At 38.2% G+C, this 25,302-nt stretch overlaps 1 protein-coding gene across 1 annotated transcript in view; it reads right to left on the bottom strand.

Annotated features, from left to right (window-relative positions):
• Positions 1 to 25,302, bottom strand: part of LOC149284617 (polyphosphoinositide phosphatase-like) — a 123,089-nt gene that overhangs the window by 38,218 nt on the left and 59,569 nt on the right. Inside the window, exons 17-20 of the mRNA XM_089496466.1 lie at positions 25,141 to 25,279; positions 19,446 to 19,504; positions 14,687 to 14,834; positions 13,381 to 13,464 (exon numbers count right to left, since the gene is read on the bottom strand). Coding sequence (XP_089352592.1) covers positions 13,381 to 13,464; positions 14,687 to 14,834; positions 19,446 to 19,504; positions 25,141 to 25,279 — 430 coding nt within the window. The remainder of the gene's footprint in view (positions 1 to 13,380; positions 13,465 to 14,686; positions 14,835 to 19,445; positions 19,505 to 25,140; positions 25,280 to 25,302) is intronic.

Genomic DNA, 25,302 nt, shown 5'->3' with positions numbered 1-25,302 from the left:
TACAGTAGCTGTCCAACTGTTCATGTCTTAGGCCCTGTCCAGGGTGCTAATAGGAACAGAACGTCCAGCAAGACTATACTATAAATATCTATTTTTCTGCTCTCCAGGATATATGTATCTAGAAGCAAAACTAAAACTTAAAAAAGGTACTTATTACATGTATCTAGGGTGCGAATTCACGTGGCAAATTTTGAAAAGGACATAGTTCAGTTTTTACGGCCTGAAGTCAAGCTAACTAGCCACCCATGTGCTCTGGTTCAAGATACAAATATACAAACTATTATTCCAGGATGTTGTAAATTAATAAAATCTCAGATAGTGGTGAATCGGTTAAAAGCATAGTGATGTCTCATAAAGTCCTAATAACACAGTTTTAGATTAGAACAAAGTACTTTATGATGTTAAGCATCGACCTCAGAACCAGTATATGAAAACCAATTTCTGTGGTCTCTGGATTTACAGAATTCATTTTGTTTCCAGTTTCTGGAAAGAGAATAACGTATAAAGAAAGGAAGGCAATTACCAGAGAGACATACACTTTTATCATGACAGTTTTTGTTACAGTCTAATGGGAAACTAAACAACAACAGAGCTTTAAAGGCCAGGATTTCAAGTAAAATGTACCAAAATCTGACAATATAAATTTGACACAACTCACTGGGCGCCACTAAGACAGAAATGAGCAAACTACTAAACAATTGCTTATAGGGAATATACTAGCACAACTTATATAACCTGGGTTCACCTACTGGTACCGCATCATATTTCAGAACTGTTCCTATATTATATATGAACAAACTTATACATAGTAAAAAATGCAAACAAAACAAGAAGGTACTTTTCTCATTGTTTGACAAATACCAGGAGCCATCACTCCTATAAAATGATACTGCATGTGCCTAAAAATGTTGAATAATTGCTTCAGTTAATGTCTTCATTCAATTCCATTGTTATTTATTTTCTGCAGTAGAAGTCCAAATGATCTGATGAAGATATGAACCAACTGACCGGCTGCAATGGTAACTCTTTTAACAGGATGACATTTTAGGCATATAATACATTAAAGCATGGTGGCTTGCCCATCAGGAAACACCCTCACATTGCCCCATGAGCCTTCTTACTTTCATCTTATCAGCATACACTGGTTAATCATGATATCATATTATTATATCACTAGTCACGGTTGTACATTATAACGACATTCACACATGAAAGTACACTTGCAGTTATTTGGAGCACAGACTGCTCAAAACATACACAACCTTACAAGCAAGGGGCGGAAAGATGATAGGTGACCTGCAAAGACAGGGCTCTGAATACCATCAGCACAGATGTCAGTAAATACCAGTACCTGTCTGTGTGTGATTAATGTTAACCTACGCTGAGAGCGAAGAGCTTTGAATAGCCATTGTTCTATACCCAAGGCAGAATTTCTGTTGTCACCTTGGCATACTTCTAAAACATGGTACTTAGAGTATTAATGTCATTTTGCACAGGCAGTGTACTGGTATACCCTTATAAAAGTTTCAGTTTTAATTATGGATTACATAACTTTATATTTTCCTTACGATATAACTCTTTTATACTATGTGTTTATCCTTGACAATCCAAAGTGCTTTAAGTCCCTAATAGTATAAGGTTTCACTCACTCTTCTTTGCTCCTTATTTACGTTACATCCTGTTCGAACTGATAACTATGTATTAATCGCTATAGTGCTGACACATTAGACCAGGAACTCCTAATAGACCCTCAACAATGGTCTATCTTAACTGCTGTCCAGGAACCCTTAGGTTTAATGGATTGGTGTTATACTTAACTTAATGTTGGATGGTATCAGCTTTTATTTCACTTGCTCCACTATGGTGTAAGCTGAAAATATTTAACATATTAAATATAGCAACTACTTTTTGTGATTTTCTGCAGGTTTTGTTAAAATTTAAGTTTTTTCCCCCCTCTTTTTGTTAATTGATACAACACAGAAATTGAAGTCCCTTTTGGTAGAAGCAATATATATTCATAGCCTACTTTTTACTCTTTTATGGAAGATTTACAAATACCGGTAGGCGTTCATCTATATTTAAGACATGGGGAACACCAACTTACATTGTTAGGCTGTATCCTATGTACTATACCTAAGATGATTCCTATCGAACTTACACTTTACACACCTTATCAAAATGGGACATTTCCTAGAATCTGTATCATACCAGAAAGAAAAGATAGCAATGAACTAAGAAGTGTCCATATCATCAGCGCTTTTTTTTTAAAATATTTCCAGGAATCACAATTTTCATTTTCTTTTAACAAAACATTGGTTGTGTTGCGGTAATAATCGTACATCAAAGCTTGGTTATCAAACAGACCTTTATGTCAGCTTACACAGTACAGTGGTTTGACATTATCAAAATATACCAAATCAAATAAACTCCATGGAGTATAACTGGATTTCTTTCCATTTTCTCCTACTGCTGCTTTTTAGTCTTTTCTTGTTGAAAAATGAGATGTCCTTACTTCCCCTCTTAATCGCTCAACTCTTTGCTTTACTTGATGAGTGCTTATATAAATGAGTCTCTATTACTGAAATAAATCCATATACCCTGTTCTACTAATGCTTGTAATTATTTCAAAGACTGCTCAACCATCTCTCTCTAGCCTCAGGCTGTGCGCGCACACACACTACATAGCTAAAGTTTCTGCAAACTTTCTTAACCCATTTCTCTGTTTCACATCGTGGCGGCCCCTGTTACTGGTAATAGCGCATATATCTTATTTGACTCCAATACAGCAATTTTCTTTACTATTCTACTGCAAACTATTATAATAAAATATGAACACAAGTTCATCTTTATTTATTTGATTTGATTTCTAGGGAGAAGCTATATTTGTTGTTCGAAGTGAGGCTAGGCAAGTCCCAGAGTCATTTCGATCACGTTAGCATGCAGGGGCATGCAATTGGAGTTAAGCTTGGTCAGCCAAGTTAACCCTTAACACAAATGAGAGATTTGTCTTATGGTCATTCATAATAGTAACACAATGAAAATACCTATCTCCAGAAATAACACAATACATCTGCTACGTCTTAGGGTTAGGTTATAATAGGCAGATTATCACTGCTAATAATGGGATTTCATCCTGTGCTCATTCATATTTTATGGCCAGAATTTTGTCTGTAACCATTTAAAGTTCCTTAAGGTAATTGTATTTCTATGCCAACTTACCTTTACCTTGCTGCAACATGATAAGGTATGATCTATGACATTATCATTTTCTGCAAAGCTTAATTCAAGCTAAATATGAACAAAAATTAATATATTCTATGATACTGTACTATTGGTAGGCATGCAAGCAACTTTTTTTTTGGCTAAATGGGTCTATCAAATATTTAATGGATGTTTATTTTTTTATGAAAATCAGTCACAATAAGGTAAACACAATTCACCTTAGTTTCAACTGTAGAATAAATACAATCTAAGGATTCTCCTGATCTCGAGTTTTTGTATGCAGCATTTACTTTGTTCTTGAACAAAGTATGATTCATTTGATGACATCATATCCAATAAATTAGTTGGTACACAGAAATTATATGCTTCAGATATTTAAAACATATTTAAAAAAGCCTTGGATTGGCTAATCATTTCCATACACAAACACAATAACTGTAACAATACATGTTTTGCTGATTAAATACTGTGTTCAAACCATTCCTAGTATCTCTCTAAAGACATGAAATATCAAGGAAAAAGGAACACATTCTAAATGGCCAGATTCCAAGTACTCCAGACAATTTTCTGCAAAATAATCTTGTCCTCTATAATTACATCAAGGAAAAAATTACTATGTCCATAATCTCTAAATGTGAGGTAAAAACAAAGTAGTTATATGAAAATCAAGTTTTCTGGAAATGCTACACAATAAATTGTTTCATACGCACATTTCTAATCCCTCTGTCAAATAAATGTTTTTCTAATCTAATATGATCGTTTTTTAGATCCTAATGCAACATGTAATTGCACACACAAAATGTGAACGTTGGAAGTAAAATGTACATCGCAGGAGGAAGGCAAAACACAGGAAGAAATTATCGGAAAACTCATACACTTTTGCTGACCAATTTTGAAGAATCTGTCACAGTACTGGGTGCTCACCAGCAGGTGTCAATATTCTTAATGGGACGCTCCAGTCATCACATGCAATGGAACATACATGATAACTATCATTTTTAAAATAACTTTTTTTGTAAGCAAATACAAAATGCTATTTTCATTGCAGGAACTGAACGCATTCTCACTGCTGAATAGCTTTCCCATTGACTTTGATGGAAGTTTCCGATTGGTGTTTTATGTGAACAGTGAACTGTTTTCACCAGGAAAGTCTTTTTCACAAGAATGCATATCAAATTAGATAGAAAGTACTTTATTAAGCATTCATCATTGATGTAGCTGTATGAGGCATTACACTTCCCCTTTAGTGGCAGATCCAATAGTGACATTGGTGTTGTGAGTATCTCAGACACGTACGCATTATTTAACAAAAAAAAAAACAATATTAGTCACTACTCAAGAAGGAACCATTCACTCTGTAATAGAACTACCATTGCTACCTATGCTGAAAAACATGGTCAGAATTTGGCAAGTCCCAGCTCAAAAAATATGCACACCCCGCCTTTAATGTGGCACGTGTCCTTCCCCAGATTGTCTCTGTATGTCCACCCACTCCTACCACTACTGAGGCTGTACACGTTCTTTATGTCTTGTCAATCAGTTTTTGGTTGCTGATTAAACCAAAACACAACATTGGCCATTTTATGGGTATTTCAAAGATCCCCCACTTGTTTATCTATTCAGCTGGCGCAACAGGCTTCATAGTCTAGCTATTAAAAGCTTTTACATTTCTCTATGGCTAGAGTTTATTGCATAATCTGTTGGGGGGGGGTCCTTCTTTTCAGTCTTCACATAAGAAATTAGAGATAGTGATTGATTCCCTACTCCCTAGGTAGTATTACATAATCTGATCTCAATTATCTGATAGTTCTGAATGTATAGAAAGAAAATCATAAAGATTAATGAGGAGTTAACTGCAATCTCACACTGGAGAGTGCAGCTATCTTCATGACCAAATTAATATGCATAGAAATTGTAAGAGGGAAAATAACCTGGGAAATAAAATCAAAGCTAAGTAGTGCTACAGAATTATGACAGTGGTATAACAATGGCGCCCGGGAAAATGATGGACCAGATCTAGATCTCCCTTGATTGCTTAATGACAAAAGTAAAAATGAAAAAAAATCACCCTTGTTACATCAGGTTCATTTTCTCATCTCAATCACCAATACATTGCTCTATGTATGCAATGATGACATTAGGAAATAACTCTAAGGAACATGCCCATTATTACTTGAGTTAATGCTTTGAGTCACATATGACATAAAGTCTGTCACTGTATAAATGGGGGAACAAGGTGTCCTACTCAAAGTTCTAATAAATGTAGACTGGGCCTGGTAAAAGATCCATAAGCATTTTAGAACAATGTACTCTAAACGAGGTACTAAAATCTACATCAGAGATTAGCAGGTTTTCTAGTGTGAACGAGACGGCAGATGCTGTAACGGCGTAATCAAAACACATAAGTGTGGGTGGAAGTAAGGTACAAGCCAGCTTGAGGTCAATGAAATGATAAACTCACCGGCACAGAGATGGTGGGCAAATCATTCACATTATTAATTAAGTATACAACAAAGTAACTGCTTTCTGAAATATGGCATCTCAATCAAAAGCCCTCATTACGCATGCAATGTTGTAATTGGAAACTGACAGATCAACTAGAGTAATTTAAAAAACCTTTTATACATTAAACCTGGCATTGTTAAGCCTGTCTATGCATAATGCATTAAGAGTTTGAGCATGTAATTCATTAGCAGCTGTCAAATTTGTCTTCAAATCAAGAAAAGAACAAGGCAATGAAACAATCCGAAAGAAAAAAAAATTAAAACAGGTAAATTGGTTCTTAGAGGAAACAAATTACCCCCTCCCCCTGAGCTTAAATAACCAATGATATAAAAAGGCAATGTATGGTCTGCTCTTATTTTCAAAACTGTTGCAACGAATGAAAAAAGAGAATTAAAACAAAACAGAAATGCTTTAAAATTGAACCATAAGGGAAAACAACTTCAAGGAACAATCTGGTCTCCAAAATTGTATTTTAATTTTTTTAAATTTCATTTATTTTCTTACTCCAATAAACATCGGAACCAATTTACATGCAGTAAAATGTATTGGGGTCTATAGTGAAACTAGTGCTGGGGTAAGCCCTTAAATAACATTGCTCCAACATACACATATGGCTTTCCTTCCAAAGACCAGATCATCATCCTAATACTGGAAATATTACTGCATTCTGGAAATCCTCAAAATGTAGAGACATTTTGTCAGCATGATAATTAAGACGGTCGAGCATATACTCTTCCTTTGACACAGAATCGGAAAAGATGGATACTGACCTGGAGATAATAACCCAATTATTTTTTTATATAATTTCCCACTGAATTCCCTTTCGTTTCTGATACGCCTAACCTGCTTTGACAGTTCTCTGGTCACTGCAAGTAAAAGCATATTTAAATCACCAAAGGTTTCACTTTCAGGATTTATTGCCTTATTGATTTCATACAACTGAGTGAAATATTGTTCATTTATTTTGTGTCCAAACAGGCCTCAGTGTGAATTGAAGAAATGCCGGACAGTCATAGATCGTGGCTTACACCTTTTGATTCTTACTATAATAACGCTCCAAACTGACAAATAACTAACACCATATCACTCACCCCATTCACTTGATACTTGCTAATTCTGAGTGGGGCAGAGCAGGTACTTGAGACCCTTCTAGTTTTACTTTTAAATTCAAGCTTTTTTATATATGTTTGCAATATACTTAGAACTGTCTGTCTCAAAACCTCAATGTAACCTATATTCTTGTAGGTGAAGTTTCAAGCTTGACATATGCTAGGTCAGCAGAAATATGTTACTGATTTCGATGGAAGTTCTACTTCTTTAGAACTTTAGAAGTGGGTATGTGTAACTGCTATACTATACTATAGTGATTACTCGTAGTTCAGTAATGATTACATTGCCAGCATAACAGATCACATTTTTTACTTTATAAATATGTTTTGTCATATTATGTTTTTCCTGTTGAGAAATATATGAAAAATATATACAAGTTATATCCTTGCCAATTCAGTCAGTTCAGATTTGGATGTCACAGCTCAAGGTAAGTTGTCACAAGTTATGTAAGTAAATGAAAATGTATGAAAACATTCACCTTGGTTTCTCTAAATTCTGTAATCCTCAGACAAAGCAACTTATATAAATAGGCACATAAGTACAATAGACATATATATTCTATAGAGAGAAGATTTGTAAGGCATTGAGATAAGGATATATAGGAAATTACATATAAGTAGCGTGGCATGTCTTTAGGATATATGTAGAGTGTATAATAGCATGTTGTGTTTGTGTGGAGTGTTTTTAGGATGCATGTGGTAAGAAGTGCATTATTGGCATTATCTGATCATACAGATTATTGTATAAACATTTAGTAGCCTACGATTAATGCTTGAAAGTAAAATTATATTATTATTATACAGGGCTGGCCAAACCGTGGCTTGCTGAAATATGTTGCTCAGTTGTTTCTCTGCGAATCCGTAAGCATTATTCTGGCTTCTAGCAGTATTTCTGCAATAAGACAGAGACACGGAGCGCACCACATGGACAGCCTTCCCCCCGTTCAAAGGGAGGAGAGGGTGTGCACTGTGAGTCTGCCTTTCTGAGGAAACCTTCTGAAAGGCCTGGTCAACAGACCTGTGGAAAAGGAGACAGGAACATGGAAGCAGTCAGCGGAGAAGGTAGAGAGACATTGATAGGGAGTGAGAGCAGGTGTGAGAGACTGTGAGAGAGTGTGAGAGTGATCGATGAAAAAGCAATGAAATAGAAATGATAATTCAGAGCTCTCTGCTTCATTTTTCTTACAAATATAATAAAGAACATGACAGCTGCACCCACATGCACCCATAGCTCACCTAAAAACACTAGAGCCAGGTCTGTTCCACTAGAAAAAGAATTGCTTTTGCTCAGCATACTCATCCCAGTGCTTCAGTAAATTGATACAATTGGTAAAGCTAAAGTTAATTGCATTCATTGTTTTAGAAAGTGTCTTTAATGTTGATCACTTAATACCGTATTTGCTCGATTATAAGACGAGGTTTTTTCCAGAGCAAATGCTCTGAAAAATACCCCTCGTCTTATAATCGAGGTCGTCTTCTAATCAGACCTCATTCTGCTGGGGCCAGGCTGCTTACCGGGCTTTGGTCGCGAGCAGCGTCTCTGCTATTAGCAGCAGGAGAACAGGAAGCTAGTAGTGATGTCCGGATCATGAACGAATCGTTCATTTGATCCGGTTCTTTTTAGTGATCCGGATGAATCGGTTCACTAGACTGAACGATTCATTTGTAGCGGTTCAGTCTGTGAATCATGCAGCTGTAACCTGATCCTAGAGCTGTGAGTCATCTGCAGAGCACTCAGACACAGACTCTGGGGTCAGGTTACAGCTCATTAATTCACACAGGAACGATGACTCATAGAGTCAGAGCGTCGTTCAAAGAGTCGAATGATCCGAAGAGTCGAATGATTCGAATCTTACAGAGATTCGAATCATTCAGAGAATATTACTGATACCATACTTTTATAAATAAATACATTAATAATGTTCACACCAGGATTTAGATTCCCCTGACTTGGCCCCCCTTTACCTATAACTGCACCTACAGTTAACTTTATTAAAATTAATTAAATTAACCCTCAGTCATCAGCATAAAATTAACCCTTATACCCCATCAACCATAACTGCCCCTGAAATTAACCATAAAGATCCCATTAACCATAACGGCCCCTGAAATTAACCCTAAAGACCCCATTAACCATAACGGCCCCTAAATTAATTGCATGTACTCCAGATAAATTACCTAATAAATTGGTATGGTTGATGGGGTCTTTAGTGTTAATTTAGGGGCAGTTATGCTTAATGGGGTGTTTAGGGATAATTTAGGGGCAGTTATGCTTAATGGGGTGTTTAGGGTTAATTTGGGGGCAGTTATGCTTAATGGGGTGTTTAGGGTTAATTTGGGGGCAGTTATGGTTAATGGGGTGTTAAGGGTTAATTTTAGGGGCAGTCATGGTTGATGGGGTGTTAAGGGTTAATTTTAGGGGCAGTCATGGTTGATGGGGTGTTAAGGGTTAATTTTAGGGGCAGTCATAGTTGATGGGGTGTTAAGGGTTAATTTTAGGGGCAGTCATGGTTGATGGGGTGTTTAGGGTTAATTTAATGGTGAGGGTTAATTTAATTAATTTAATAAAGTTAGCTTAAGGTGCAGTTGCAGGTAAAGGGGAAAGTAAATCCTGGGGGCAGTGATTATTAATGTATTATTTATAACAGTATGGTGATATTCTCTGAATGATTAGAATGCCAATGAGGCAGAGAGTCGTTCAAAGATCCGGATCTTACAATGATCTGGATCATACAGTGATCCGGATCTTACAGTGATCCGGATCTTACAGTGATCCGGATCTTACAGTGATCCGGATCACTGTAAGATTCGGATCACTGTAAGATTCGGATCTTTGAACGACTCTCTGCCTTCATTGACATCACTGGAGGCAGGGGGGAGGATTCATAATGAAAGGGGCGGGGCCAATCGTTAGTGTGCCTGCACGGAGTTACTGGAAAACAGTAACTCCGTGCAGGCACACTGAGTGATCCGAAGATTCGGATCATGAATCGGATCATTTCAGTGAATGAATCGAAATGATCCGATTCACTTTAATGATCCGAACTTTCCATCACTAGAAGCTAGCAGCGTCCTCACATAACTCTACCTCCCCCCTCCTTCCTCTGGGGGCGGGGCCAGAGAAGTTGCTGGCACAGCCGGGCCCCTGCAGAAGTCTGCGAGTGGGAGATCTGCAGTTCAGGTAAGGGGGTGGGGAAGGGTTTTTGAGCAAGTATGTGTGATTAATGGAATGAATGAGTATTTAAATGTTTGTGAATGAGTGTGTATGTGATAGCATGGATGTGTAAGGGGGGTGGTGGTGGTAGCATGGCATAGGGAGGCTGTAATCACACTACTATCATCCCCAGGTTCCAACATGTACTGGCTGCCTTGGCTTGATAGGAGTGTGATTGCTGTTAGCAGTTATATATATATATATATATACCTCCAGAAATGCATTTTAACCCCCTATATGCCACTCAGCCCCATGATATGCCTTTTATATGAGGTATGAGGCATATCATGGGGCAGAGGGGCATATAGGAGGGTATAAGACATTTCTGGAGGCAGAGTGGCATATAGAGGGTTAAAAAGCACATCATGGGGCAGAGTGGCAAATAGGGGGGTATAAGGCATTTCTGGGGGCAGAGTGGCAAGCCTGGGGGCAGATGTGCATAACTTGGGGGGGGAAAGGTTGGCAAATAAAAGGAAATAAAAAAATATATATATTTTTCTCAATCATAGCTTTTATTAAATATGAAAATTAGTTTACATGAATTCATTTTTACTAGTAAAACTTTTTTCCTATAGGGTAGTCTTATATTCAGGCTTTGCTTTTTTCCTAAATTAATATTTTGATTTTGGGGGGTCGTCTTATAATCAGGGTCGTCTTATAATCGAGCAAATACAGTATTACCCAAGATAGCATTAGTGAATGATAAATTAACAATTTAGTAGAAAATAGCTGTCTAGGAGAATTTCTCTGGTCATTTCCCATTCTTTATTAACTCCACCTTTGTCTTTCCCCGTTAAAAATGTGCACTTGTTCGTAGAAATACACTATGTATAAACTGCTCACAGCAGTTACAAGTAATGAACTAAACTAATTGAGTCAACATACTTTCTTTCAGGAACACCTGGTTCTACACATGTGCCTTTGTGCTTCCATGTAATTTATCTTCATCCCTCAGTTTCACACAAACAACATAAACAGATCTGCTGTGTTAATGAGTGAATCAGCCAAATCCAGTGTCCCCTAATGACAGAGCTATCCCAATGAGCTGCATTCGCTTACTGGCCTCGTATTATAAACCAGATCACACAGCACGTTGCAATAAGCACATGATAGAATAATGGATGATCATTGATTTAAATCATCCCTGGAGCTAACAGGGTGAAAAGCCACATAATTAACACTCCACTAAAATACAAGACTTATTAACCCAGCCTCTAATTTTCTGTGGTTAAATCCGAGACTGCATTTTGATTTCATAAAGTGATTCAGACTAATCTGGCATTGCACTACCCAGTGGGGACAGAAAGGGTTAAATGCACATTAGAAAGGCAACCAGAAAAATAAATCAAGACTTAAAACACGGCCCATAAACATTTGTAGCATAACATCCATAATGGCTCCATTCATCGGTTAGTAATTAGATAAAGAGGAATAATACAGGTTCTACATGTTGCAATGAAATATTTGTTTAGGTGAAGCTCAAATCTCAAGCCAATGAGGACAGGCAGACTCTGAGCCTGGAGATGTACAAGCAATACCGAAATATAACATTTGGCATCCCTAGAATTAACATCTAGAAAATAAACTAAGCAGGAAGTACAATGTTTTATGGAAATCACAGGCAGTTTTTAAATAATCCTGGCAGTATTCAGGCTCAAGATAATGGACTTATTTGGCACAGGGTTTGATTTTATTTCAGGCAATGAATTGAACAGCTAACACTATGTGACCAAACGTATGTGGACACCTGATCATCACACCTATATGAGCTTATTGGACATCCTATTCCAAAACCATGGGCATTAATATTGAGTTCCAGCTACAAGCCCCTACTCTTCTGGTAAGGCTTCCCACAAGATTTCAAAGTGTGCCTTTGAGAATTTGTGCACATGCAGCCAAAAGAGCATTTGTGAGGTCACACAATGATGTTGGACAACAGGCCTGGCTTGCAAATGAAGTTTCAATCATCCCAAAGGTGTTCAATAGGGTTAAAGTCAGGGCTCTGTGCTGGCCACTCAAGTTCCCCTACATAAAACTAATGGAACCATTTTTATGGACCTAGCTTTGTGCATAGGAACACAGTACTGTTGGAACAAGCCTTCTCCAAAAGGGTGTCACGAAGTTGTCTAAAATGTCTTTGTATGCTGCCCATCAGGCTTCCAAATAATGAAGTGTGATTCATCAATTCAGATAATATGTTTCCACTGCTCCAGAGTCCAGTGGAGATGTGCTTTACACCACTCCAGTTGACACTTGGTATTGCGCACAGTCATCTTCAGCTTATGTGCAGCTGCTCAGCCAAGGAAACTCATTTCATGAAGCTCCCAACGTACAATGCTTGTGCTGATGTTGCTTCTAGAAGCAGTTTGGAATTCTGTATAGGTGTATAGGAATTATGAGAGGTGCAGGCGATTTGTTCACACTTCAGCACTTGGCAGCCCAGATCTGTGCGCAGTCTACTGGTTCGTGGCTGAGCTGTTGTTACTCGTAGACGCTTTCACTTGACAATAATAGCACTTATAGTGGACCGCAGTAGATGTAGCAGAGCACAAATTTGCAGAAAAGGTAGCATTGTGCCACCTTTTGCCACATTTGAAGTCACTGAGCTCTTCAACACGACTGATTCTACTACCAGTGTTTCCCTATGGAGATAGCTGCCTATTTCCTGGATTTTATACACCTGTTAACAATGGTGTGGATGAAACACCTATATTCAATAATTAAGAGGGGTGTCAGCATACTTTTTATCATATAGTGTAATTCAAAAAGTTCAAGGTGGTTAGCAGCTTTTGGAGGCACCAAGGAACCAGGGTTTGTTTAGTTACAAAGTGCATTTAAAGCAAAGGTATACAACTAATAGAACTTAAAAATGAATACACAATCTATATAACGAGTTGAAGATGTTTAAACACAATGAAATAAATTCAGAGAAGTTGTGTTGTAGATGGCTCAAATTACTAGAAATGCTTTTACAGAAACAGCAAAACAGCAGATTTCATAAGAAGCTTCCAAAAATGTTTAGCTTGAAACATTGCACTAAAGTGAAAAAATCATTCAATAAACCAGGTGTCAGATAAAAGTATATATTAATCAAACTATTGATCAGTAATACAAGGTGCATCATAGAACATAAATAGCATGCCCATTGTATCCTCCTTATTGTCATGCAGATGTTAATAGGCAAGTATCAACAAACTATTTACATCAAGTAAGTTTTGTGAATGGACTGCAGACTTATGTAAATAGTTTTATCATTAGGCTACTCACAACAAACAGTATCTGTTTTTTAGGTTTTCTTACTGATGTCAATAAAATCTGCAAAACTCTTACCCTAGAACTGACTTTCCAGTTTCCTCTGGCTTCCGAACTGTAAATGGGCTTGGATCAATGCCAATATTTTTTGGCATAAAGTCTCTGAAACAAAGGAAAAATTACCACGGTTTAACATTGAATATGTTTCAGGAAAGAAAATAAAACATAATTTGCAGCTATGCGTTTTATAAACCAGTGTTCAAATTATGGGAACTAGAGGTGGGTAGTTGTGATAAGCCAAAAAAACATCAGGCATCCTCACATTCTTCTGATCATCCTGCTTCTCTTCTGAATGCCCAAACCTCTTTTGACTAGAAAGTAAAGCAATGCAAAGAAAAAGACTACACCTATAGAGATCTATGCCTTCAGAGATACAGATAACCAACTGGTTACCAGGGACAGCCTTCCCAAAAAGGATTCTAACCAGCCTAAGTGGCATCAGCTGTATTGTTTATGGATTGGGAAGTAATTGTTATCCTTTGTAGAAGCCTTCATGGATGGCTTATGAAGGAAGAAAAAATCAGAGCTCAAAGAAACAACGGTCAATTATCTTTACCATGGATGCCATCTTTCAGATTGGAGAGAAGAGTTGGTTGATTTGACTGTGAATACAGAGAACATGGACCTTCCCATAAGCAAGGAATATGTCCAGATAGAAATCCTGGGCATTCATATATCACACTTTACTGAGATATATCAATTCGCTTTTCTACTAGAACTTAAAGTTGATGTAAAGTTATACAAATTATGAAAAAATTATTAATTTATTTTATTCATTTTGTGTTATTATTTCGTGTCATACTATAAAAAAAAACATGTTCAACCCCTTCGTTCCCGTACGTCCAAAAAAAACATCCCAAGAATCCCCTATGGACGTACTGGTACGTCCTGCACTTCTTGCAGCGGCAGGGACACATCCCTGCAGCTACAAGGGAGACCAGGCTGTCAAACTCCCCCCTGACAGCAGAAGCCAGCATTGAAAGCCAGAAAAAGGTTACATTTTTAAATGCAGATCGTGCGATCGAGCATTCCCTTTCAGGTCGTGTCACTGTTGACGTCATGATGAGGCACAGACGCTGTGATCTGTATGAAAGTCTGTGGGGACTTGCATAGAGATCACCGTGTCATCGGTGCAGGGGGGGTCGCAGGGAGGAGTGAAAGTTTTTTTAAAAAAATCACTCAAATGATACATCTCTGCGCTAAACACCGATTATAGGCTGCACCCCCACTTTAAAGACTAAAAGTGGGGGGAAAAAGTGCAGCCGTCTATTTTCGGGCAAATACGGCATTACTAATTTTACTTTACATAGTCGAGAAGTGGTACCTTGATGAATTTGTCATTGCAAGGCAAAAAGTGTCATCAAAACCACTCAGTTCATAAGGTCGAAAGAACTCATTGAAGATGTTGGTCTCCTCGTCACATCTGTTGAACTTTTGGATGGTCATTTTTTTTCGGTTTTCAGCATGAGGCACTATAATGAAAATATTGGAAGTAAAATATAAAAATAACATAGTTTAAGGCTTAGAGCTGTATTCTCTTGTTATTATTTTAACTACTCGTCACAGTTGATTGAGAATTCCTTACTGTAAAGTTATTCGTCACTTTCAGTGGCAATTGGAAGCCTTAGATAGAGAAATACCAGAAAGCAATTAGCTGTTTAAAGCATTCCCACCCACATAAACAAACACGTATGGCTGAACAGCTGCTTACACCTCAGACAGGTAAACAAAAAACTGAGTGCATTTGTAAATCTGGTGTGGAGGTTCAATCTGTGCTGAATACAAGTGTAAGTGTAAAAAGGTTGTGAAGTTAATTGGCATGAGACATGTAATTGCAAACAAAAGTCCAGTCTAACATTAGTCATTGATCACAAAACTCTGAAAATGTTTAGTTTGTTTGAGATATGATAATTACATAGTTATTCAGCTTTCCATTATTATAATAGTATGCAGGATTGTGGTGTATTTACAAGAGTTTGTGTTGTAAGTCATCTGAGGCAAAATCAAGCATTTTATTTCAATAACTTAAGAATTAGGAGGAAGCTTCTCCTGCAAGAAGGACTAAATTAGTCTTGTGTAACGCACTGGTACCTGGTATCAGGTGTAACATAGACTGCTATGTATGAAAGCGTTAGAATACTACTGGTTAGCAATAACTGTAAAATGGTCTTTCTTTAGTACATTTACTGCTTTTAGCATAATTTTCCCTCAGAGGCCAAGTCAATCCTTTTAGGACACATTATTTATAGATACCGTATTGGCTCGGATATAGGCCGCCCCCGTATATAGGCCGCACCCTAAAAGTTTGGTGCTTTTTTAAAGAAAAAGTTTTTTTCTTTAAAAAAGCACCAAAAAAAACATGCTGCCACTCTGTCCTCCCTCCCCGAGATATGCTGCCACTGTCCTCCCTCCCCGAGATATGCTGCCACTGTCCTCCCTGCCCGAGATATGCTGCCACTGTCCTCCCTCTCGAGATATGCTGCCACTGTCCTCCCTCCCCGAGATATGCTGCCACTGTCCTCCCTGCCTGAGATATGCTGCCACTGTCCTCCCTCTCGAGATATGCTGCCACTGTCCTCCCTCCCCGAGATATGCTGCCACTGTCCTCCCTGCCTGAGATATGCTGCCACTGTCCTCCCTCTCGAGATATGCTGCCACTGTCCTCCTCCCTGCCCGAGATATGCTGCCACTGTCCTCCCTGCCCGAGATATGCTACCACTGTCCTCCTCCCTGCCCGAGATATGCTACCACTGTCCTCCTCACTTACCGGAGCAGACTCCCGGGTGTCTTGCGGGGCCGGCGGGGGACATCTACGCAATACGCGTATATAACTTCCGGTGCCGGCACTGGATGTATTGCGTAGATGTCCCCCGCCGGCCCCGCAAGACACCCGGGAGTCTGCTCCGGTAAGTCGGGGGGGGGGGGGGGGGCAGAGGTAAAACGCATCGTGCGGACGGTCCGCACGATGCACTTAGACAACCTCCCGTGCCGGCATCCCCCCCCGCCGTGGGAAGTGCTGGCAGGGGAGGCTGTCTGAGCGTATCGGGGATTAGGATGCAGGTCCCCTGCACCGCTGCGGGGGATCTGTATCCAAACCCCGCTGCCTGTCGGGCGCTAGACCCCGAATATAGGCCGCACCCCCGCTTTAAAAACTTAAAGTGGGGGGAAAAAGTGCGGCCTATATTCGAGCCAATACGGTACCTAGTTTATGGTAATATGTGCATCCTATCACATAATATGTTAGTAAAATATGAAAATAATAATAATAATAATAAACTCCACTAGTTCTCCATAACCAACAAAATAGTAAAAGATAAGTTACGCTGACCAATTTTCTTGTAAGCCCCCACCTCCTTAGTAAATGAATCCAATAGATGTGGTTGTACATGAATGTAGACTGCGCACACAGACTATAAAGGTCATAGTATACAATATAGTGCAGGACAAGCAGCTCTTATCACTCAGCTAAACATTCTATTTTTTTTAACTTTTTTAAAACGTGGGTAGGGGCGGTTTACAGCAGAGTGAGGCATCTATGACCTCACAGTCCCTGATCCCTGTATGGTAAAAAGGATCAGGGATTTTTCCCCAGGTTGTTGTTTCTTTCTTGTTTTTTTAGTATACAATACCACGGCAGCAAGCAGATATATTAAGTTGCCGGCTCCATGGTCCAAACGCTGCCTATTGCTTGAGACAACGATGGACGAGCCACACGCCTCAAGGTCTAATTTCCTTAATAGCTTTTGAGCAAATCAATATCTAATATGATGTAGAAATGTACTTTTTAATACGATAATACAGAACTCAGCTTAGAATATTATCTTGTCATAATACCCATTCATGACAGCAAAAAGAAAATTGTAAAATTAATTTTAACACATTGTATTGGCTTTGGCAAAATACTTTTTCAAAGACATTGCAGCCCTGGCGTAGTGAAGACCACTGCAGAGGGCAGTGAGAGCAGCAGCCATGAACAGGTGGCTGGGGAGCTGCCCAGGGTCAGGCTTGAGGCAGAGCCCAAAATAAATACACCTTTCGGTTATCCAATATCTCACATATAATACTCCCAAAACAATTTTTTATATGTGTGCCTTTAGTGATTAAATTAATTATACATTAGGTTCCATGCTGTATCCTTGTGTTGACTAGTGATGGTGCTGTAGCTACCACCACCACTACAATCACTGGTTACCACACACAACTTACACAGGTTAAGGACAAGCAAAAATTGTGGTTTCCTCAGCTTGTTCGCTGAAAAAATAAATCTTTGATTCTGTGTGTGCACATACTATTAGAAATAAATAATCCAGTCACATCCACACAAAAGGAAAATATCTCTTAGCTTCACTAACTACAAGGTACTTTCATTAATTTTGCAATCTCTATAAGGACAGTCAGAATGACCTACTGAGATACCAGATATTTCCTAGTAGGACAGCAGCCCTAGAGCTGAATACCTTAATCCAAGTTCCCTGTTGTGGCTGCTGGTCCACAGCACTGGACTCAAGAAACAATTCTATAAAACTGCAATTATGGCCTTCTTAAATGTTTGGTGCTCCCTCACAGTCCTCTAGACAATGCCAATAATGGCACTATGAATTATGGGGCTATTGTCCTATGTTTTTCCCCAGTAAGAGTCCACAGCACTACTGCTTCTCCAGCAGCATATATGACCTAAAAAAAGATACCTGTTTCCTAAATACTCTCAGCTAAAAGTGTGATTCTTGTACACACTGAAACCCTTGCATGCTCATTTCCTGCACAATATTACATCACCATGTGATGTCACTACGAAGCTGTTTTATGAAGTTACGTGCTTGTTTAGATACTGTTAGTACCTGACAAGAGCTGTAAGCATAAGAGGTTAGTATTTGATCTCCATTAAGAATTAGGATAGATCTGAGAGATTTTCTCCAGTCCCGTTTTTTCCCCAATTTAGAGAGCTGTGGGGAAGTTGTTCTTCACCCACGCATGGCACTAGTAGGAATGGAGATACCAGACTGGTCTTTGCAAATCAAACAGTGCAGTCACCTTCCCATCCCACAACTAACTGGTAAGAGAAATGAAAGTCAGAAGGTAAGAGGGATGATATTTGGAAGCTCTCCATTAATAACAGAATATCTAAACAAAGTCATAGGAGAAAAGAGAGAATGATTTTAAGACTTCCAAGAATGCCATCGGTGCACAGAGATTACATTGAAGTTATCACAAAAAGGGGGCGACAAGATGCAGTAGGGAAAACACTACATGACAAGCTTGCAAACATTTTTAAATGGAAATAAATGTGTTAAAAAATAACTGAACTTCCAACTACATTTCCATGAATCTCCCCCAAATCATTTTTGTTTAACACCACACTGTAGATTCTAGAGTGCTGCCCTACTATGCAGTGTAATCTCTTCACATAACTAAACTATTATCTTTTAATTCTATGTATGTGATATGGGGTTTTATCTTTATTTAAGTCGTAGTTTGGATAAATGTTCCATTCAATGTCAGATAATCACCTCCAGAAGCCAGTTCGTCTTTTATATAAAGCAATCATTTCACATCAAAAATTTAAACACCCTAGTACTAAGCCATTGTTTTCATAAGAGAAGTAATAAATGCATGTTAATTTAACCATTGGATACTTCCTAAGCATTATTAGTGTTTATGTAAGTAATTTCATGAGGATGGGTTTTTTTTGTTGAGCTTGGCTGTACCACTGTTTGAAAAAAATAAGACTTTAATTTTACTACAGCCTCAGCACATTAATCTCTACACAATCTCTATGCATTATAAATGGACTAACTCTATGATGGTCTGTATGCATTTATGGCTTATTAATTCATTACTGAAACTTTGCTGGCTTGCTTTGATCTAATTAAAAGGGCAGTGTAGAATCATTGGGCATGGATTTAGCTACACATCCTCTAAATGTGCATGTGCTTTTTAATTGTTGGCAATTGCAGCTGAACTAATGTGTCCAATCTTTATTTTCTGCAAAAGCCTGATTTTTAGATGGGTCATTCATCACTCTCATATCTCAAAATTAATCATTGCACATCTTACTATAACATATATATTTTAAACATACTTACCCTCATCAAGAGGAAGTGGTAAATACTCCAGCACCCCAGGAGTCCACCAAAATGTATAGCTAAAACAAAAAAGAAGTAATTGTGTTGAGCTTGGCTGTACCGCATGACGTCTCACACAGTTTCTCTTTCACGAATGGTAGCATAGCGGATGTACAGTTAGATGGGTTAGAACCATGTATTAAAAGAAAAGTTTTCTTTCTTTTTGTTCTTTCCGTTATTCTGCAAACTCCACCGGTTGCATGTATACAGTGATACTGTTGGCAAAAAGCAGCTTGGTTTTGCCCAAGATAAACTGAAGGAATCCTAAAAAGACCTAGTGATTTTATGTGAAAAAGGTACTTCTCGCTGGAGGAGCAGGTGAGAAATATCACTCACGTTATGAAGCTCCCATCTGGAATTCCCATCAATGATTAGCATTAATATTTCGTATTTTAAAACTGTAATGGCATTTGCAAAAAAAAAAATGGCTTCTTTCAAGGATAGATTGATGTCTCTTTAAATACATTAGTATTCAAGTATGTATACTGTATGGCTCAAAAGAATACACATTCAAAAACATTTTACTCACTTAAAGTTAAATTTTATGGGATGATATAAGGCTTAAAAGAAGATCTGTGATTTGAAAATCTGTTGTGCTTAGGCAGGATTGCACAACTCCAGTGCTAAAAGGGCAGAAATCTGACAATCATGTGTATCCTTGTTTGGGCTATCCAGGTGTGGTAACCTGTGTATTCTTGAGCTAAAGAAATTATACCACATTACCTGATTTGAGCTATAAGCAGGATTTAAGCCCCCATGAGACAAAAATGAACTGAAATTGGCTATAACTGTGATCTATCGTAGGAAGCCACAAATGTTACTAGAAGTTACCCCTACGGCCCTACCCCTTTTGTTTTGGGATAAAAAAGAAGGTTCCCTGTATCATCTAGTTTAACACTTAAAACAGCAATTATTACTGGGACAATATTCCAGAATGATGGGTCATATGTTTCATAAAAACAGTTTTATTGTTTATTGAAAATAAATGGCATTCCTATCACCTCTTAAATGTGATACATTACATAAACAAACCAAATCCAGATGAAAGAATGAAAGAATGAGGCACAGCGAGTAGGCACAATGGCATGGAATTTAACAAAACATAATAAATAGAATTGTAGAGGTGCAGAGGAATGATAGCTTACAAGATAATGAGACTAATGATGACAATGAAACTGTTGAGAATCTGAGAATAATATTGAGAGCATAATCTCAAATATAATAAATAAGAGTGTCATTTAATTAGCTTATTTAGACCAGGTAGAGGAAGTAGGTTAGCAGTATTACAGTGATTTGACAGCTGTCAAGATCATTTTTCAAACTGCCTCTTCTTTGATAACTTAGATATCATTTGTTTTAAAAAAAAAAACTTAGATCCTGCACTGGTGGAGCGTGCATGTTAACATGGTGTGTGGAGCCCGATGGTACTGGGGTTAGGTATAAAGTAATTTCCTGCAACAATTTAATATAACATCTATTGTCATAGAAACCAATGGAATAGCCCAATCCGCAAGAATATTCCAATATATGATTGCATAAGAAGCAATTATTATGGTGACTGTAAATGTTGTGTGGTAGTACAAATAGTCTCTCCTAATTCAATGACATATTCATTTGAGTTAATGGTTTGTGCTTTCCATTGAATAACCCAGCAAAGTATCATTTTTTTAGCTAGAATTTGTGACTGCATATTTGAACTAGTTGAGGTAGATCTCAAATCATGCACTCTCCACCACTGTTAACAAAAATTAGACAGGTAATTAAATCCAATCCTCAGACTGCTGGAATGTAGAGTTAAAGGATCAGTAACAGAGATGCACTGATGCAGAAGTTCCATAACAAAGGCACTCAAGCATTACATTCTTACCTTGATCTTTATTCATACTTCATAAATGCTATGTTTTTAACTGTGCAGAGTCTTTGCATCAGACAGTGGAACTATTCCACGGTTGCAGATGGGTTATGGACAGTTGCCTATGGGCAGTGTAATACTATACTGCTGTTCTGGACCAGTTTCACACAACTAATTAACACTTGATGTCCCCCTCCTTCTAATCAACAAACCGCAAGGCAAAAACAAATAAATGGAAAGGATGTGAGGTTAAAACTATCCAGGCATTTAATGGGTTTCTGCAGCTGGCTGATGAAGTCCAACCAACCATACCTCTCTCAATGTATTGAGCAGTTTATGGATACAGGTTACATACTTGTCTGAATTGTATTAAACAATGGAATCTGTTCTTGTTTGCTGCCTGAGCTGGACCCCTGTTTATCAAATGCATTTAATGTACTTGAACTTCTACATACCTATACTGTATGGGGACATCTTAATTATTGAATTCAGGTGTTTCAATCTGACCCATTGCCACAGGTGTATAAAATCAAGCACCTAGCCATATACTCTGCATTTACAGACATTTGTGAAAAAATGGGATGTTCTGAAGAGCTCAGTAAATTCTAGCGTTGTACTGTGATAGGATGCCACCTTTGCAAAAACTCAGTTTGTAAAATTTCATCCCTGCTAGATATTCCACAGCCAACTGTAAGTGGTATTATTGGAAAGTGGAAGCATTAACAAACAGCAGCAACCACGAAGCTGAAGAGCATGTACAGTCACAGAACGGAGTTATTGGGTGATGGCGTGAGTGGTTCGTAAAAGTGGCCAACACTTTGCTGATTCCATACCTGAAGAGTTCCAAACTTCCACTGTCATTAATATCAGCACAAAAACTGTGTGGTGGGAGCTTTATGGAATGGGTTTCCATGGCTGGGCAGCTGCATGCAAACCTTACATCATAAGCACAAAGCCAAGCGTTGGATCGCATGCCGCCACCAGACCCTGAAGCAGGGCAAATCACACTTCTCTGTTTGGCAGTCTGATGGGCGAGTCTGGGTTTGGTGGATGCCAAGAGAATGTTACCTGCCTGACTGCATAGTGCCTGCTGTAAACTTTGGTGGTGGAGGGTGGAGGGATAATGGTATGGGGCTGCTTTTCAGGGGTTGGGCACCTTACTTCCAGTGATGGGAAAGCTTAATGCTTCAGCGTACCAAGACATTTTGGACAATGCTATGCTTCCAACCTTGTGGGATCAGTATGGGGAAGGCCCTTTTTGTATTCCAGCATGTCTGTGCCCAGTGCACAAAGCAAGGTCCATAAAGACATGGTTGGATGAGTTTGGGGTGGAAAAATTTTACTGTCAGAAAAGTCCCTGTTGGTGTAATGGACAGGTGTCCCAATATTTTTGTCCATATCGTGTATATCCATAGAGATCAGAAACACAGGAAACTGCTCAGACTCATGCCTACCTGGCTAAATTACAAATCAGTTTACTTTATTAAAGTAAATAAAATCCTTCTTTATCTTGTCACAAGATGGTAGCTCACACAATTTATGTACAGAGACAGATTCATTCATAAATCAAGTATATTTCTGCTTAACAAGTACTAGCTAAATTTACAAACACTGTATCCACTATTGCAATCAAAACAATCAAACCTTTTTATTAGAATATTTAATTTAAAGTACCAGATGTGATGGATAATGAACCTAGTGATATGCAAGATGTCAGCATGACCTTAATATAGAGTTAATTGTTGGAGTAGGCTGCGAAGGTCTAGCTCCTAATCAGTATACCCCAGGGAGAATGCATTCTCTGAAGTAACCTTCCTGTGTATATAAAGAACTCATCTCCATTCATTAGTTAGACCGAGGATTAATCAAGCTTTATTATTTGGGTTGACTCTTATTTTCCTGGAAATTAAACCCACTCATCAAATGGATTTTCATAAATTATAATAATGTCACGTTGTATATAGGCCTTGATATGATTTGTGAAATGGAGCATGCAATATATCTATTAATGAATACTTTTGTTATTTTAGGTTTCTGAATGATGCTAATGAATGAGTATTGCGCAAATGTCTTGTTTTGCTTTTTTTTCTGCAAATTCTGGCATTCGAATATTTCAAGGCAACTATAGCCAAAGAAAATACAGTGATGATCTGGCTTTGGAATTTGAATATAATTAATGAGGTGGTTTTACCATACTATTTTATTGGTATGGGGTGTGACTTCTACCTGTAATAAACATCTTATAACTATGTGCTATTTACATAAAGTGCACTGCAACCCATTTGATGATTTTATTAATTCTAATTCTATTAAAGACTGCGTGTTTAAATCAGACTGTCTGTACCTTAGTTTCATTTATATATAGAAATATATAACAGGAGAATCAGCAAGTTTGTGATTTCAGATAAAACAAACTCAAGTACATCCTAATGCTGTAGAACAAACTATTCAATACTATTGGTCATTGTAGCACAATATTAGGACACTCCAGTCATCATACACACTTTTAATGCATATGATAGTTGATTGTCCCCTTTAAATTAATGTTTTCTTTCCCTTTGTAAATGCACGGCGATCTCAGTCCTGTCCTGAGCTGCTTGGCTTACAGTCAACCTACTGCCAGGCAGCTTTAGTGCTGGCGCTCTAAAGATTTCCAGGGGGATTTATTGCTTTCCATCCAGTCACTATATGACCAAAAGTATGTGGACACTTGAGATTGTTGGACATCCCATCCCAAAACCATGGGCATTATGGAGTTGCCCCTCCCCTTGCAGCTAGAATAGCCTTCACTATCATAAGATAGTCTGCGGTAATCTGGGCCCATTTAGCCAAAAGAGGTCAAGCAATAATTTTGGATAAGAAGGCCTGGATTGCTCAGTGGGGTTAAGGTCACTTAAGTTCCTCCGCATCAAACTCGTCAAATCATGTCTATATGGGACCTTACTTTGTGTACTGGGGCACAGTCAAGCTGAGGGACTTCCTCATACTGTTCCCACAAAGTTGGAAGCATATAATTATCTAAAGTGTCTTCTTGTATTCTGTAACATTAACGCTACCTTCCAAAGGAACTAAGGGGCCGAGCCTAAACCCTGAAAAATAGCCCCAGACAATTATCCCCGTTCACCAAATTTTACAATAGGCACTATGCATTCCGGTAGGTAGCGTTCTCCTGGCATCTGCCAAACCCAATTCCTTCCATCTGACTTCCAGATAGTAAAATGTGGTTAATCTCCTCAGAGAACACGTTTACATCGCTCCAGAGTCCAGCGTGGGTGTACTTTACACCACTCGAGCTTGGCAGATCTTGCAGGGCAGACATTTTTCTTAACGTACTTGTGGCAAAGGTGGCATTCTATAATGTTTAAAGTCACTGAGCTGTTCAGTATGACCCATTCTACTGCCAATGTTTGTCTATGGAGATGGTTGCCTATGTGCTTGATTTTATACGCCTGTTAGCAATGGGTGTGTCTGAAACACCTAAACTCAATAATTAGGATGGATATTTTATTATTTAAAATTAACTGGCAGTGTTCACCATTTTGGAACATTTTAAATATATTTACAAAACATTTTATTCAATTGGTTCCCCAAGATGTTAAATGCATAGATTTATTTATAATGTATTTAATGCTGTCTGGTAATAGTTCTTAATGGGACAGCCCAAAATAACCCAGCAACTTTACTATTTATAATAAAGTTTTTTTCTATTACAACAAATAACATTTTGACACACAATTATATTTCCTATCCAGAAACAAAATTGGCACTGGGTAAACTGTAATGAAAAAGAGATATCACCACTACCTTCTCTTTGCATAAGGGAGCTTCATTGTGTTCTTGTGATGCAGGTAGAAGTCGGTGGGTAGTTCCCAAAGATGAGGTTTGCCTTCTGCAGGATGGAAGACACCCAGGAACAGATTAATGGCGTCCTGTCTGTCTGCATCTGGGGGAAAGCACAAGCACATT

The sequence above is a fragment of the Sceloporus occidentalis genome, unplaced genomic scaffold, assembly GCF_023333645.1.
Source record: "Sceloporus occidentalis isolate IW3139 unplaced genomic scaffold, rSceOcc1.0.p SCAF_90, whole genome shotgun sequence".
Lineage (NCBI taxonomy): Eukaryota > Metazoa > Chordata > Lepidosauria > Squamata > Phrynosomatidae > Sceloporus > Sceloporus occidentalis.
Note: the sequence above shows the minus strand (reverse complement) of the source record. Positions and strands in the feature narration are given on the sequence as shown.